The 15,668-nt window shown below is 54.7% G+C and overlaps 6 protein-coding genes across 6 annotated transcripts; 1 reads left to right on the top strand and 5 right to left on the bottom strand.

Annotated features, from left to right (window-relative positions):
• Positions 1-776: 776 nt before the first annotated feature.
• Positions 777-2,016, bottom strand: BU26DRAFT_404977 (carbohydrate-binding module family 1 protein; the record flags this gene model as incomplete). Its single annotated transcript, XM_033822846.1, has 6 exons — positions 777-838; positions 889-1,230; positions 1,278-1,414; positions 1,460-1,588; positions 1,638-1,758; positions 1,812-2,016. Coding segments are annotated over 6 exons (996 nt in total), but the record flags the coding sequence as incomplete, so codon positions are not given.
• A 2,586-nt stretch (positions 2,017-4,602) lies between these two features.
• BU26DRAFT_453632 (glycoside hydrolase family 63 protein) lies at positions 4,603-7,409 on the bottom strand. The gene is made up of 3 exons (XM_033824836.1): positions 7,139-7,409; positions 5,079-7,030; positions 4,603-5,003 (listed from the first exon to the last, which is right to left on the bottom strand). The coding sequence occupies exons 1-3, from the start codon at positions 7,371-7,373 to the stop codon at positions 4,761-4,763; spliced, it is 2,430 nt and encodes an 809-aa protein (XP_033685689.1). The 5' UTR covers positions 7,374-7,409; the 3' UTR covers positions 4,603-4,760.
• A 479-nt stretch (positions 7,410-7,888) lies between these two features.
• BU26DRAFT_378574 (uncharacterized protein) lies at positions 7,889-8,062 on the bottom strand (the record flags this gene model as incomplete). Its single annotated transcript, XM_033822547.1, has 1 exon — positions 7,889-8,062. A coding segment is annotated over one exon (174 nt), but the record flags the coding sequence as incomplete, so codon positions are not given.
• Positions 8,063-9,179: 1,117 nt separating this feature from the next.
• BU26DRAFT_503326 (uncharacterized protein) lies at positions 9,180-10,553 on the bottom strand (the record flags this gene model as incomplete). The annotated part of the gene is made up of 2 exons (XM_033826690.1): positions 9,180-10,358; positions 10,416-10,553. The coding sequence occupies 2 exons, from the start codon at positions 10,551-10,553 to the stop codon at positions 9,180-9,182; spliced, it is 1,317 nt and encodes a 438-aa protein (XP_033685687.1).
• Positions 10,554-11,178: 625 nt separating this feature from the next.
• Positions 11,179-12,859, top strand: BU26DRAFT_268606 (short chain dehydrogenase/reductase family protein-like protein). The gene is made up of 5 exons (XM_033821349.1): positions 11,179-11,611; positions 11,690-11,775; positions 11,825-11,989; positions 12,044-12,114; positions 12,163-12,859. Exons 1-5 carry the CDS (start codon positions 11,319-11,321, stop codon positions 12,721-12,723), a joined length of 1,176 nt encoding a protein of 391 aa, XP_033685686.1. The 5' UTR covers positions 11,179-11,318; the 3' UTR covers positions 12,724-12,859.
• A 402-nt stretch (positions 12,860-13,261) lies between these two features.
• BU26DRAFT_549398 (HET-domain-containing protein) lies at positions 13,262-15,503 on the bottom strand. Its single transcript, XM_033831995.1, has 2 exons — positions 15,123-15,503; positions 13,262-15,058 (listed from the first exon to the last, which is right to left on the bottom strand). The coding sequence occupies exons 1-2, from the start codon at positions 15,400-15,402 to the stop codon at positions 13,413-13,415; spliced, it is 1,926 nt and encodes a 641-aa protein (XP_033685685.1). The 5' UTR covers positions 15,403-15,503; the 3' UTR covers positions 13,262-13,412.
• Positions 15,504-15,668: the final 165 nt, after the last annotated feature.

Raw genomic sequence — 15,668 nt, 5'->3', positions numbered from 1 at the left:
GAAAGGGCGGCGACGGCGGTGTTAATACGCAAATGGATGAAAAGGCTAGCAGGAATGACTCTTAGTGCTAAGAAGAGAAGAGCATGCGGAAGTAATAAATATGTCGCTAACTCTGGTCAGAGCACAGTCAGATAACAGATTGTGACGGGGTAAGGCCAGCGTGCTCTCATATGGAAGCCGAAAAGATGAGAGACGCCCGCGCTTGTGAGGCAAGATTTGTTAAAAGCAAATGTGGCTCCTTAGAAGCGAAGAGTAGTAGTAGATGAGAAACGTCATGTTGTGGTTGAGATGGAAGGTGCAAGTGAGTGCACGGACCGCCTTCTAATTTCCCTGTCTCTGATGCCCACGTTACATCATCCATCTCAACAACCTACGAGTACGACTCCATCGATAATACATATCCAAAACATTGCCGTTCTTCAGTCTCCGCTAGGCCCTCCCATCTCTCACAGCCCGAACTTCGGGCTCCTCTTACGCTCGTTCTTCTGGCAGCTGGAATAATAATCGTTCGTGTAAACACACTTCAACCCTGGAGCGCATACTTTTGGCCCAGCCCAAGTCAGCCCGGCACACTGCTCATACAACTGAGCATAGCCCGTGGGCGCCGGGGTAGCCGCTCTGGTAGTCGATCTCGCTGTCGAACTCGGGTACACGATAGGCGTACGCGTGAAGCTCCAGCGGGGAGGTCGACCGGTCCGACCAGGCCCCGACGGTCCACGAGTAGGGCTTGTTGGCGGCTGCGGTGCAGCAGTGCTGTAGGGCCGGCACTGTGACCACCACTCGTCAACGCTGACGCATTGCGAGTTCCTGCACCTGGTCGGGCCCGTGTATCCGCGCCCTATCCGTGTCAGCCACAGAAGCTTCAACTATCGTCCAGCGAGGACTCACCTCCACACTGGTCCCAGGGCTCCGCAATGGTTGGCTGAGCAGATGGGGTTGTCGTTGTTGGCGTAGGGGTGCGAGTGCCTGCCGGATCGGGCAGGCAGTAATACGAGTTCTCATCCACGAACGTGCACACCGTTCCGGGCACGCACACAGTCGGGCCTCTGTACGTCTTGCCCCCACACTGCCCTCCCAGAGCGACAGTTCCAGATGAGATTGGGGCTGACGATGTGGTCGATGGCGTCGGGGTGCTCTTCCCAGGGACAGGATCGTCGTTGCGCCGGCAATTGGAGACATAGGTGAGGGCTTCGGGACATGTCACCTTCTCCCACATCACGCTCGGGTTATCTTTCCAGGTCAGTCCGCCCTTTTGTATTTGGGTATTCGAGACGAACCTGCGTTCCGGAACCAGTCAAATCGCCAGTAGCATCCTCCTTTCAACGGGTCCGGAAGGGCATCGCATTCGTCCCTATGCGACACACCTCCGTATTCCGCTCCCCAAACGTCCTCAGCCCCGAACTGTTTAGTGCATCTGAGATCTGTAAGTACTTGCTCTGAGGAGACAGGGCGGACTCACCCCTGCATGGCTCCTTGTCCACCTCCGGGGACAGCCAAGTCGAACTGGTCGTCGCCCAGATCAGCGCCACTATTGACCACTTGGACGATCATCTGCTTTCCGTTGACCGGCCCAGACGTGAAGGTCAGCCTGCCAACAGAGTCAGCTGGAATCCTCCGTCTTTCTGCTCGATACTCACGAATAGCAAGAGCAGCACCAAGCACTCTCGTTGGTTGCCGCCAAGTTGACACCTGCCCAGCCGTAGGCCAGGTCATTGCTAGCCGCCCATGGACTCAGATCAGAGCAAGCGAACGCTCCGCCTAATTGAGTTTCAGATTAAGCTACAGACTAGCGGGCCGGACATGGTACTCACCTCCACTGTCGCAACCGTCTCTTCTAGCTGGATTATTCAAGAGATTGTCCTGCGCATCACAGCTAAGGACTGGACTGCTGACTGGAGCCTTGTTACTCCACGAACACGAATTCTTGCAGCAAGACCATCCTCTTGTGGTCGTTCCCGTCCCCTTGACTGCGCTATGAGCTGCCCCAACACCTAGGGCGAGGAGAGAGAGAAGGAGTGCTCTCATATTCGTTGGGGCTGTATCAAACGACAAGATCGAATCACAACGAACAAGGAGAGGTACGAAGGCAAAGTTCCCCATAACCCTCGCGACAGCCCCTTCAATTTATACGCAGCTGTCAAGCGGCGCTAGGGGCTCAAGAGTCTCCTCGGAAATCCAACCCTGAGTGACGGGTGAATGCTCAATGCATTCAATTTCATCCAATATCCTTCAGATACCTCTATCGTACCCACGAATAGCCAGAGCACGAGGTATCACCCCCGTGCGCAAGATTCCACGGGAGAAGAATGCCCTTCGTTCCTCGCGTATCCGAACCATAAGCTTGGCACAAGTGCCATTTCGCTTTACTATTCCTTCTCCAGCCAGGTACCGGGTCGGCGGATGGACTCTTTCCGACTTTGCTTATGGCCAGACCTGGTGCTGTCGCTCATCAACCAGATGAATTTATATTCGAAATGGGTCTTTATTCATCTACTTTCGAGAGAGGTTCTCGTATCAGCGACGCGATGTTGTGGATAGTTAGCCGACCCATGCAGCTGCCACTCACATGGCTCCAGCTTTTGGTGTTGACTGGATCTATTTTAGTACCACAGCGTGCGATGATGATCCGCGGATGGGCGCCAAATGAAGAGAACCTGAAAGAAAAAGTCAATTCCCAAGACGAAGTCTGCTAAGAGGCAATTCAGAAGCGCGAAGTTATCGACATCACTCAGTGCAGCCTGTCGTGGAGTCATAGCTCAACAGCCTTCCCTTTTTTTCTATTGGATGTCCTTGTTGATGCTTACAACCCTAAGATCTGGACTCGCTCCTCAAGGGCCTATCTTACACGTTCTGTGGGCAAATGCTTTTCACTATCTCGCGTATCACAACAGAACACGCACATGTCTCATGTCTAGAGACAACTCACCCCATGGGGAGTCCAAAGTCTCGGTCCAGCGACCCGCATTTCAGAATTTCACGAACGCCCGTCAGACGGATCCCCAGCGGCAAGCTCGTGTTCGGCGCACTGGACTATAGCCATCCAGTCTTTGCAAAAGATTCCTTACATCTTCCAGAAGCTAAGGATCCCATGCCGAAGCACCATCCCTGCTCGCTCGCTCGCCTTCCAACAATCAACGCTAACCAACCCTATTGGTCCCAGTCGATCTGAGTTTCGGTACCGACAATTTGGCCTCGCGATCTTGCATCTGTGGCTGAAGTCTATCCCACGCTGGCCCTGGACTGCGTCAGTCGTGGCGCCATTTCCGTCAGACTATATCACGCGTATTATAGGGTACCTTACATTATATTGCGATACGACACGGAGCCTCTGGTTCAAGATTACCAGAACACCAATACAAAGAAAACGATTTCGGTACAGGAAGCGGTACGAGGGGCAGCCGTGGAGGCGACGACTGCTGTGACGGATCTACGTCAAGGTTCCTGGAACTCCCGTGCGGAATGCCACGCAATACCGGCACTTTGGGCTTGCGTCCCACTCACCCTGACCCATTGCCTGGTCTACTCGATGACTTAATATCGCCCTCATTGCGATCAAATTGACATGCGCATTCCTAGACGATTCGCGCATGGAGCCTCCCATGGGATCAGAGCACAGGGAACCAGCATTCCAAATCCGGCTTGAACAAACAAGTAGTACCGACCTTGCATAGAGTTCAGCAACTCGCACGAGCCCACTATTCAGGCTCAGTTCCGGAGAGACGGAGACGTCGCTGCGGATAGCCCGGCTCCCGCAGCTGGTCCAGAGCCATCTCCTACGCCGGCTCTTCTGCTGTGATCCCCGTCGCGATTGGAAACCTGGACCATTGAAGTATCTGGACCATTGGAGTATCTGGACCATTGGAGTATCTGGACCATTGGAGTATCTAAACCAAGGTGTTTGCTGACCACTTAGGTACACAAGGATTTGCTTCTCGGAACCAGCGCGCCCATGAAAACCGCGCAGGGCACCCCAGCTTGCTCCATCTTCATCCAGCTATTCCGGGAACAGAGCACCAGACTTCTGGGGGCGCATCTAATAGTAGCTTCCCATACCAATGCCGGCCTTCTCGTACCCCTTATCGCCTTTAGATTTGCAGTGCTGGAAGCAGAAAACGAAGATGCTCCGTGTCCTCTTCCGGAAAGCCCATCTGATAAAGAACTTGGTGTGTTTACCCTCCCTCCTGCTTGGCTTTTCCTTCCGGCTCTTCACATATTCGACAAAAGAAGAGAAAGAAAAGAGAAAAAAGCAGGTTCGGACGAACCAGAAGGGTCCGCGCAAGCCCGTATCGGCCTTCTACCGCGCCGCATTCTCTTCGCTGCGACCTTATGCCTAGTCTCCTCCTTGATGCTGTTGACCTGCCTAGCCACCTATGTTAGGCGAGTTCGTACTTGAAAACCAGATAGTAGCGTCGCATTCCGCTGGCTGGCAACTAGGGAAGCCTTCGACCTGCGAGGAAAACGTGCGCCTCGCAGAGAGCGAACCATCAAACTTGGAGCCTTTGCTCGACCGTCGATGCCCAATAATGGCAGGATGGTAGTGGCTGTGTGAAAGCCCTCGGTTTGCGTGCGCTCGATGCAATCTGCACGCCTACTTCCGTAGATCAAGAACAAGTCCCATTGCGCTATTCACACTATTCCTCTTTTCCCACCCGGCATCTTTCATATCTTACACACCCCAACTCCCCTTACCTCCTTCTCTCCTGGTCGACCCTCAAACGAAAAAAAGACACTTGAAAGTCCCACTGCATACCCATCCCCTCTCATAGCTCATCCCTCACCCGCCCGCCCTCCAAATCCGGCATACTCATAATCTTCACCACCAGGCTCGTCCACCCGGTGAAATGCTGCGTGCGCTGTCCCTTGCCCGTCTCAGGGTTATACTGCTCCCACGCGAAGCCCGTTTCCTTCCAGGATTCGTACACGGTGTGGACGAGGTTCTTGCGCAGGTCTGAGTAGAGCGTTTTGGCGCGGGCCTGGTGCGGGCCCTTTCCCTGCGCGACTTTCTGTGCGGGGGGGCTGTGTCAGCACTGTAGGTGTAGGAAGGGGGAGTTAGGAAAAGAAGAGGGATGGGAACTTACGAGGAGTTGTTCGACGGCGAGATAGTTCATGTTGATCCAGATAGGTCCGCGCCAGTAGTCCTCATCCGTGTGGTAGAATTCGTCGCTCTTGCTGAGGCTCCTGAGGCCGTGGTCGCTCCACAGCTCTTCCGCATCGCCGATCAGATCCAGAATAGCGCCGAGCTTCGGGCTGTCTTTGGCGACCAGACCGGTCAAGAACGGGAACAGCGAGATATAGCCCTTGTGGCAGACGAGCTTGTTCTCTTCGTAGTCGTCAATCGTGGCATCGCAGTAGAGCTTCTCCTTCTCGGACCAGTGGAGGTCGTCGAGGTTGCGGGTGATGGCTTCTTCGTGCTTCGCGAACTCAGCCGCGTCGTCTTGTTCGTCGAGGTAGACGGCGATGCGCTTGATAGACTTGGTCATCATGCCGATCCAGCTAATCAGGTCCAGGTGTAGCTCTCCCGGATGCGGTGGCTGCGCGCGGGGATAGTCGTCCAGGCCGGATGTGAGAATGTGCTGCGGTGTGCGGCCTCGCCAACGGTATCCTTCCTTAGTAGAGAAAGCTTCGCGGTCATAGCTCTTGATGTCGCCTGCCTGCGTCTTACGGAACCAGAAGTAGTGCCGCTTCAGGAGAGGATACAACGTGCGGAGGTACTGGAGCGCTGCTTCGCGGTTGACGAGCTGCATGTAGTACGACTTCTCGGCGAGGACCTTTTGGTTACTGGTATCTGACTTGACCGCATCAAGCTTGTCAAGGAAAGATGTGAGTACCATGAAGAGCGTGGGTGGATTGGCATAGTGTGGGTATTGGACCTGGAACTCCGGTGGCACCTTGCTGCGAGCTTCAGCGCCGAGGATTTGCTCGCGTGCAATCCAACCATCTTCATCCATCAGGTTGAACCAGCTCTTGATAATGTCAAGAGTGAGGTCAACATCCCAGTCGATGACAGGCAAAAGATGGAAGCCCTCGTCCCACAGGAAGCCGCGCGGGAAGAAAGGTCGAGATGGAATGCTGGTGAACAACTCAGACGGACCCTCAAATTGCGCAGCGTTCCGGCCTCGCGCCTCAGCTGCGTCCTCCCAGAAACCCTCGTTATCCTCTTCGTAGGCGGGGTCGTAGGAGCGATCCACGCGGGAATCGCCATAGAAGTAGCCAACACCGCCGATGAGATTGGAGAACAACGACTTCGAGAACTCTTCGTATCGCTCTTTGAGGAAAGGAGGCTGCGGCTTGAAGATCTCCGTGAATCGGGTAGCGATGCCTGACGTAACAGACTTAATCTGCGTCGTAAGGTCCTCCGATTTAATGGGCTTAGGGGCAGAAGCAGAGGAGAAGAGAACGTCGAACTCGAACGGTCCCTCAAACACCTTTTGCACCATGTGCAGGTTCCCCCGTCCTGGCTTATGTAGGATGGTGTATAGCTGTGCGGGCGGCGGCGGATTCTCCTCGCCATATTTCGGAAGCAATTGGTCGATCTCGCTCTTCAGCTGCGCAAAAAGCACTGCCTTCGTCTGCCACAGGGCCTCGTTCGGCACCTGCACGCTGTGCACCAGCGTCCGGTCCAGCGGCTTCTCTTGGTAGCTCGGATGGCCCGTCTGCGGATGCTCGCCCTTGCCCTCCGTGACCTTGACCTCAAAGTCGCCCAGCTCCAGCGTCTGCCCCTTAAGCACTATGTCACCCTCAGCGCCCGTCTCTTCGTCGTCTCCCTCAGCCTCCAGACTGCCCAGCCCTTCTAGCGTGTTGTACCAAACGACCGTCGTCTTCAAATCGGCCGACGCATCCTCCCGTGGCGTGCCCTTTATCCTGACTCCCCAGCTTCCTCCATGCTGTCCGCCCGGGAATTTTATAAACTCGGTCGTGATATCGATCCGGTTCGCAGGGTCATGGATAGTCTGTCGGCCGCCGGTTCGCACATCGTATTCATCCCACCCGTAGCCATCGAGCTCATGTTGTTCGCAGGTGTGCCTGAAGTCTTCGTCGGTCAGCGATTGGGGTGTATAATAGCCCGGAAATGACGTGGATGCATTCCAATCCCTTGCGCCAAACGCGAGGCGATAGCCAGAAGAAAGCAAGCACTTACTATGCTGCACGCCGTTGTAATCCTCGACCCTAGCCCACAGTAGACCTCCCATCAAGCTCTTGGGTATCCTTGGCCGGACGCCAAAGTACAGGTTCGGCCTGTAGGGGCCCCAAAGCAAGCTGTCATTGCTTGCTTTCTCAATTTCGGCGACCTGCGCGCTTACGAGGGACAATTGAACAAACAAAAGGTATAGGAGGCCTTGTCTTAGGCTCCTACATCGTGAGTCGCGCGCCATGGTGGAAGGTTGCGACGCGTACAACGTGGAGCTGTGAGAGCTAGAGGTGGGTTATGGACACATTTCGGCAGCCACGACGGAGGTGCCACATTTTGTGGCGGTGCAACCACATGCAGGCATCACGTTTTCGAACAGCAAAAGGAAACCCAAGGTTGCAAGCGCGACGGGTATGGCGAGCAATTCTATAGTAGGATACACTGGGCTCTATTGAGCGTTTTTATGAAGAACACAAGCAGGTAGTCCTCCCACGAGCCCCGGCCCAACGCCATGCAGTGCTCATGAATGATGCCCCAGCTCTCTGAAATTCCCGTTAATACTCTGACATCTCGATTGATAATGAGGGAAAAGGGAGTCCTACCATGGCCGGACATTCTGATCATAAACGTACCCTTGGGCTGGTAGCGCAAGAATAGCCCAAGAGCAGAGTTGAAGCTGCTCCTCCAACGACTGAATGAAGGATGCTCGGACCCGAATCTGAAGCCTTAAGCCCTCGTCGCTCATCCCCTCGAGGGCGAAAGCGGCCTGTTGAATCCTCCCTGGCGGTTCATGTACTGCCTGGCGACCATCTGCTTGTCCTTCCTGACCCCGTAGTTCTTGTCGTTCCCCGGGACCTTAGTATTCTTCGTCGACCTGAACCGCGCAAAGCCCATAGTCTGCATCACCTCCCACGTCTCATCGTCCATGCCCTCTGGCCTTTCCCTGCGCGGCTCCTCCTCCATCTTGATGTCCTCGCCCTCATCCTGCCTCACTTCTGCTCGAAGCGCGGAAGGAGGCTTCACAGGACCCCCGGCCTTGTAGTCGCCCCTGCGAGGGGCAGGCGCACCGCGAGGTCCCTTTGGCGGCTCACGATCTGAGTGGCGGTCGCCCCGTCCACGGCCGCGATCGTTGCGGTCATGGCGCCTATCGCTGCGGTAGCCATCGACATCTCTATCTCTGTCCAGTCGGGCTTTGCCTCGTTCCTCCCGCCGAATAGGTGAGCGTGAGCGATAGCGGTCGCGCCGGCCTCCGCGCTCTCGTCGTGGGCTTCGAGAGCGATTGCGGCGGTCGTCTGGTGTGTTTCCTCGATCGCGGCCTGAATCTCGTCCGTCGCGCTGACTGTCCCGGTCGCGATGGCGCTCGCGCGGTCGCTCGCTGGCGTCCCGTCTATCGTTCGCCATGCTGTGTTGCTGTTGGATTCGGGAGTGTGGGTTTGGATCCTCAACGCGAAGTGGCAGCCACCGCGGTAAGGAAAGGTGATAGCCGATATATTCTCTCTCTGTCTTTAAGATCAATTGTCAATGAAATGCGCGTGGTGTTGGGGCTTGTTGGTTGCGTCGGCGTAGTTTGCGGAAGCTGAGGGCATTTGCGCGGTTGGCGAAGTCCAAATTGCCAAGCCGTAGTCACGTGAAAAGCGCTCTCCCCGAGGTCACGTCTACGGGTGGTTGCCTAAATGGTCTGGTGCATCACCCAGACCGTTGGGTTGCCTGATGTATAAGACATTTCACGCTTATTAGGAGATTCAGCCGCATTTTCAAATGTTTATTCTATGCACTACAGCTACGTATCTACGATATAGTCTCTGAGTGACTGCTCTAAAAAAAAGCATGAAGAAATCAAAGTGACCGCCGCAACGCCATAGTGAGCGCCGACCTTCATGTAATGACCTTCGGTTCACACCTGACCATGAAACTCCGTCTGATGCAAGGGTATACCCAAGAGTGATCCGAGTGACCCAGTATCTTTCAACGCCGTATCATGCTCAGCTCAAACGCTGTCGTCCTGTTGTCATATCTCTCTTGAACAGCGACGTCACGTTGTGAGCCGCATTCAAATCTCATCCTCCTCTTCATCGAAGTCATCCTCAGCACCCATATCATAGAGGATCCGACCACCCTCACCACCCTCAGCCTTCTGTGCATCGAAGTAGGGAAGAATGACGCCCTCGCGGGCTGCCTTCTGCTTGTCGGTGAGTCCAAGGTTGAAGGTCGACTCAATCTCCTCGCCAGCCGCATTAATCAGACCAGTAATTTCCTTGTTGGCATAGGCGGGAACTTGCTCGAGCAGAACGACGAACTCCTGCCTCAGGGTGCCGTAGGGCATGCCGGGGATTGGGGGGTTATAGTCAGATGGGTACGAGGTGGGAAGGAAGTAGGTTTCGGACTCTGGACGGCCAGACTTGCGGCGAAACTCGGCTTCGAGGACGATGCCCTCCCGGTGGTTGGCCGCGAGGCACTGGACGATGCCTTCAGCACCTTGGAGAAGGCCATGGGTCGGCTCAGGCAGGCAGCGGTCTTTGGCGGCCTTGGCGGCGAGAGCATGAGTGAACGACTTGCAGGTGATGACGCTCGTAGCCATGAACTTCAACACGTCGAGTGACTGAGGGACATAGGCGTTCTCTAGGTTCGGCTCGTCGAGCATATCTTGGTGGTAGATTCCGACAAGGGTGGAGGCGAACTTCATGACGACGAGGTTGAAGAGCGCGCCCATGTCAACATTCTTAACGTTGAGGAGATCGTGAAGGGAGTCAATGATGACGATGCTCTCCTTGAAGTCGTTCATAGCCTTCTCAATCTCGGCGAGGATCTCAGCACCGGTGTGGTCACCATAGGCAGGGATGTTACGAATGGCTGGGTGAAAGCGCGTGGCTTCGAACGAGACGACCACGACGTTGACGTTGCGGGACAGACCGCGGCGGGTGAGCTCTCCAATGAGCGGCATAGCGCGCTGGTTCAAGTCGTCCAGGACGAGGGTGAAGGGCGATGCATTGGTGCGGATGTTGAGGACCCTTGACATCAGGTGGACGTAATGGCGCCGGTATTGCACCAGAGTGAGAGGTCGCGCCATTCCTACGCCCGGGCGGGCTTGACGACGCCTCTTGCGAATACCGTCAGAGGAGCGGTTGTTCTTCTTGATCCAGCTGTTGCAGTCGACAGCGCGAATGCGAACAGGCGCAGGCAGGCGCGGGGCGACAGATGGCTGCTGCTTGCGAGCGATCAGAGCCAGTTTCTGCAAGGGCACGGTTAGCGCGATCCGTTCGATGTCCTCTGCAAGGGCTTTACGTACATGGCTGCGCAAGGCAATTGCCCAGGCCGGAGCGTCCTCGATCTTAGGAATCTTCTTGAGGCTGTCGAAGAACTCGGGAGCAGCGAGAGCTACGTCCAAGTCGATGTTAGCGAGGTCGAGCTCGGAGGCATTCATCATGATGGCTGGCTGAACGGCGACTTGAATATATAGAGGAGACTGAAGTGCTGCTCAGGATAGGTGGAAGCTCTGCTCGAAAGAAGTGCAGTGGAATGAGGATGGAGAGGAAAAGAGAAAGGCCGAGGGGCAGCGGGTTTTGAGGACGCCGAAAACGGAGGGGCTGGGAGACAAAATCATGGTGGCTGGGGTGGCGGGGAGGCAGGTGAGAAGGCAGCGAAGTTTTAGGCATACCTCCGGTGCGTCGCAGTGAAAGAGAGTATTTGCGAAGTGAAGCTTGGCGGAGCCAGTATCTCGCCCAGGAAAGTGGAGAGTCAACCCTCTGCTGATACAGCACCAAATTCAATGAGCCGGCAGCTCTCAGAGTGGTCCTTGCAGGCTTCGAAGAGGAGTTTGGTCTTGTTTGCAGGAGGGGTCTTAGACAAACTAAGAACAGCCATAGGGTGAGAAATCTGATACAAGTCGGGTATGGCCTCCACGGTAATCATCCATTTCTAGCTCTTTTCTCAAGATTCCGCGTGCTTTTCCCCGTTCCGTGAAGATATCGTCGTCCTTGGCGGTACGTCGTGGTGGTGAAAAGTCCGCAGTGAATTTGTGCGCCCAGTTCGGAGCGCGCTAGTGCAAATCTAGGCTAGCGCGTCGGCGTTAGGCAGTTGCACGCCGTTCCCCGCAATGATCTCTCGCGCAGTCATCGCAGTCGTGTGAAGTGCTTCAGGAGTCACTCCCTTTACTCGGCGCAATGCGTTCGCCTGCTGTCGGGTCGCTGTCATGACGGAGCAAAAGGGCGGGCAATCTTCATCGAGGCCTCCGCGCCCGCGATCGCCTCATTTTCCACCTCATAACGCGCCTCGCGTCTGGTTCATCACGACCGGAACATCACCCATTGCCATTGCGCTGGCGAAACAAGTGCTCGACCATGGTGATTATGTCGTAGCGGGCGTATTGCCGCTTGAATTCGAGAAAAGAGAAGGCCAGACTGAGGATTTCCGGACCTTCCTCGAAGACGTCAAGAAAACCGAACGGTGGAGAGAGCGGTTGAGAGTGGTAGGGTTGGACGGGAGGTAAGAAGAGTGCGCAACCAGTCCTTAACCGTAGCTTCTCCTTTTCTCGTGAGCTTTACGCTAAAGTGACTGGCATAGAGTTGTCGGTCAGTGTCAAGCCGCTATCGCAGAAGCGGTTGAGGCTTTCGGTCGAGTCGATGTTCTACTCGGGAGTACTAGCGAAGGTAATAGACGTCTGCGCGATATTCCACATATGCATGCTAACTTGCGTAGCCGTCATCGGTGCTGTTGAGGAGTTAGCTCAAAGTACACGAACGATCACGCTGGTCGAAGACACCTTCGAAACGAACTTCTTCGCGAACGTCAATATCATCAAAGCCGTTCTCCCGATTATGCGGGAACGGAAGAATGGCCATATAATTATGTTGACCGGAATCAGTAAGCTTTACTCATCAAGTTAATTTGTACTATGGGCGCACTAACGATCTCCAGCGGGCCACTTGGGAACACCAGGGCTAGGCATGTACTGCTCGTCGCAGTGGGCCATCGAAGGATATTGCGATGTGAGCCCTTTTCTTAGTCGCCTGTGTAGGATACTAACGCGCCTCTAGAGCTTGGCGTACGAAATCGCCCCGTTCAACGTCAAGATGTCCATCGTCCAAGCAAACATGGAGGTCAACGTCCTCACCAACAAGATGACCTCAGTCCCACCAATGGACGAGTACCTTCAAGCCGAGAATCCCGCGCCTCTAGCTCGTGAGATCTTCTCCGGTCTCCTGGATAAACTCGACCGCGTTAATAATCCCTTTGCTTTTGGCGAGGATAAGTCGCCTGCTGACAGCACTTCAACCACGAGCCCGGACGCGACCATGCATGAACCTTCCATGGGTGATCTGCTCAGCGCGGATACGGTGACATCTCTCTATGCACCGCTGCCATCAATAGTCAAAGGCTCCCTAATCGCTGAAACTGTTCACGCGCTTACGGCAATTGGAGGCCATGATAATCCGCCAGCGCGGCACATTGTTGGATTCGAGGGCGTAACGGCTGTGAAAGAGAAGCTGAAGACGACGAGCGAAGAGCTGGAAGACTTTATTGAAGTCAGTAATGCGGTGGATATTGCGCGCGATCATGATCCCGCAACCAGCGTCGTAGCAGATTCGAGTGCATAACGAGTGGCGAAGAGTCGGATAGGTATAGCTAACCTAACCGTACAGGGATGATGGAAAACTGCTGGTGCATTTCTTGTCTTGTAAACACACCAACCAATCGTATGCCATCTTCTCATCTCATTCCTGTAGCTCGAAGAGCTGGACTATTGAGGGTAGGGCAGTGTGCAATGCTTTCAAGCGCTGGAAAAAATTTACCGAGGTAGGAGCTCGCGGGGATAGCCGCTGGGGGGAACCCCACAATTCTTTCAAGATACGCAAGAGCGAAAGCAGATATGAGGAGAGATTGGAGGGCAGCAGACGTAGGAACTTGCCGGCCTCTTGGTGGCTACAGGTGCAGAGGCGTAAAGGGTGTTCAAAGACCTCAGGAAAGCAAGAGTGATCTTTTTCCCGTCTTGTCTGGTGAGGCGGAATTTGTGGTCGGTTGCTACTAATTCGACGTACTCGATTAGGAGCATCTTCCCCATATACCTCTCAAAGAAGTCGGTGACGAAATAGCAGTCGCGGATTGCTAATCCCTTGACGACCTTGAAGGAGAGGTACTTGTTGATTTGACTGAGACTTACTCGGATAGCAGTGACATCCTCTATCTGGGAACAATCTGACTGCACTTTTTATTCCATCATGGACACCTCAAACTCGCGCCCTGCACACCAGCTTGTTGCACCGCCAAAGCTCTTACTTCGTACCACCTACACAATCTTAACCACAGCATCTTTTAAGACAAGCTCAGGTTTGAACCAACTCTCCACCGGCCACCTCTCATCCGCACCCCACCTATATCTTAATAGCCCAACTCGCTCATACACCGGCTGTCCATCCGGCTCCACCCCTACTTGCCTTAGGACCAAACACCACAAGCATTCACGAAGCGGCTTATCCAAGGGGGACCTCAAAGAAACAAGCATCAAACACCACAAAGTCGAGCCCTGAGCAATGTGTCCCGGTCCCTCCTCAGCAAAGTCATAATCCCGACCGAATTCCGACAAAGACCCGTACTTCTTCGCTGGAACATCCAGATCATTCCCATCGAGCTTAGCCTGTAACAACGGTCCAGTCAAAACGACATGTGCCGAGAGAATCGGTCCCATCTCATCCGGCCCTTCCAGCTCGCAATGCAAGCTCTCCAGCCGAGCATGTAGTGTCAACGCTTTGTCATCAAGCCATTCCTCACCCTCCCGCTGCGCCATGGCTAAATGGTACGCACCCTTATACGTCACGCTCGTAGTCCCATTCCGCAGCACCGACGCCCAGGACCACGTTGGCGCGCGCCAAACAGCCGGCCTCACGCCCCCCCTCTCACCGAGTATAGCAACGTCCCACAAGCAGTCCTCGATAAACCAGCACTCCCACATCCCAGCCACATATCTCGTCTGCATGCCTTTGCTTTCCAGGCTGCGCTTGACGATCTTCGCGGCTCCGGATAAGGCGGGGAAGGCATCGCGCTCGAAGGTCAGCGCCAGCGCGCAGAAATCTTCGACCACTTTTCTCCAGGCGTTCGCTGTGTGGAGGAACGGCAGGCTGGAGAGTACGCCGGGATGGAAGTTGGGTTTCTCGGAGAGCCATTGAACCTTCGGCATATGTCCGCATTCGCAGTCCTTCCCCTGCATGCATTCCCAGATGAGCTCGTACGTGCCGAAGTGCAGCACTCGAGGTGAGAGGAGGCGCTCTTGGAGCACCCAGCCGCGATCAAGGAGCGGGTGGTCCTTACGGTAGTGATCGATAGGGCGCCGGGTGAAGAACCTCGGACTGTGGTCGTCGCTTTTGAGGAGAGGGTGGACCAGTTCGCGCCCTCGATGCTCTGGCTGTGTCTCTCTGAAGAGGCCATCGGAGGGTCCTTTTGATGCGGCAGCCGATAAGGTAATTACGGCGTTCCGATATATATCTGCCATGAGCGCTGATTCGATCAGCCAGTCATTCTCGTCGTCCTGAATGATACAGAGAGAATCAATCCATATATACTGCAGGTTCAAGCGCCGTGTAGTGATGACAGCGTCCTGGAAAGTCTTCGGTATGCTCTCCCAGGGTATGTTTCTCTTATGCTCTTCCAGTGTCTCGTTTGTTGTCTTCAGGGGCTGGAAGCCGCCCCAGGTGTGGCTCAGGCACGCGTATGCTGCTGGCTCTCCTTTCGTCTCTCTCAACCAGATCTTATCCCCTGCAGCGGAACCAATTTCCAACACTCGGTGTGGCAGCGTATGGACATCAGACATGGAGTTGCAGAGGATGCGATGCGTGTCCAAGCAAGTGCGGCACCATTCGATGATTCGACGAAACGCAGCTTCGGAGGACGTAGAATCGCACACTACTCTCGCTTTTCGTATCGGGATGCAGCCAGTATCTGCTCGCGGTCTATCAGCCGTGGAACTAGGTGCGGTTTTCCAAAGAAAGAGAGAAAGGATTACCTTCTGCAGTAAAGACTTCTATCGGCCCGGTTAGTTCCTTGTCACCTCCCTCCCACCTGATTGTCAAATCCGGCCTGAACAACATTGACAACCTAACTATCGTGCCTGCGTCATAGTTCCCCTGGACATACGGCTCCACAGCAGCTAATAGGACGGAACATAGTCGACAACCCCTCCTAGCAGCGCGTTCAAGCTCCTGTGCAGATACCTCTGCCTCATGGGGTACATTCTTCTTTAGCTCCGCGATATCTTCGCATCGATAAGGACTCCGGTCTTCCATAGTCAAATAAAAACATCAAGCGTGAGCAAGACTACGCCAAAGATCAGAATAACGAGCGACTAGCTTACGCCATCTGATGGCGTGTCGAGAGGGAAAGTAGGTAGGCATCCCAAGCGCACTACCTCGCCGCAGTTTCATATTACGTTGCGCGTAAGTTGGTCGTGCAGCCTGGTGCTCACCCAGATTCAATTGGCTCTTACACGAGTTTTAAGCGCCCGGAGCTGCAGGCACAGCATGCATGATCCCGCAGTGTGCATGTTACTTCG

This window comes from Trematosphaeria pertusa (assembly GCF_010094035.1).
Source record: "Trematosphaeria pertusa strain CBS 122368 unplaced genomic scaffold BU26scaffold_5, whole genome shotgun sequence".
Lineage (NCBI taxonomy): Eukaryota > Fungi > Ascomycota > Dothideomycetes > Pleosporales > Trematosphaeriaceae > Trematosphaeria > Trematosphaeria pertusa.
The sequence above is the reverse complement of the archived record's forward strand: the minus strand, read 5'-3'. Positions and strand labels throughout refer to the sequence as shown.

Bases quoted from the DNA above. Each gene is read 5' to 3' on its own strand.
- BU26DRAFT_453632 (XM_033824836.1), bottom strand. From the start codon at position 7,373: ATGGCGCGCGACTCACGATGTAGGAGCCTAAGACAAGGCCTCCTATAC. The intron at 7,031-7,138 runs GTAAGTGCTTGC...TGACCGACGAAG, and splicing joins TTACAACGGCGTGCAGCATA to ACTTCAGGCACACCTGCGAA. The intron at 5,004-5,078 runs GTAAGTTCCCAT...CCCCCCGCACAG, and splicing joins TCGCCGTCGAACAACTCCTC to AAAGTCGCGCAGGGAAAGGG.
- BU26DRAFT_268606 (XM_033821349.1), top strand. From the start codon at position 11,319: ATGACGGAGCAAAAGGGCGGGCAATCTTCATCGAGGCCTCCGCGCCCG. The intron at 11,612-11,689 runs GTAAGAAGAGTG...TGACTGGCATAG, and splicing joins GTGGTAGGGTTGGACGGGAG to AGTTGTCGGTCAGTGTCAAG. The intron at 12,115-12,162 runs GTGAGCCCTTTT...ACGCGCCTCTAG, and splicing joins CCATCGAAGGATATTGCGAT to AGCTTGGCGTACGAAATCGC.
- BU26DRAFT_549398 (XM_033831995.1), bottom strand. From the start codon at position 15,402: ATGGAAGACCGGAGTCCTTATCGATGCGAAGATATCGCGGAGCTAAAG. The intron at 15,059-15,122 runs GTAATCCTTTCT...GACCGCGAGCAG, and splicing joins AGAAGTCTTTACTGCAGAAG to ATACTGGCTGCATCCCGATA.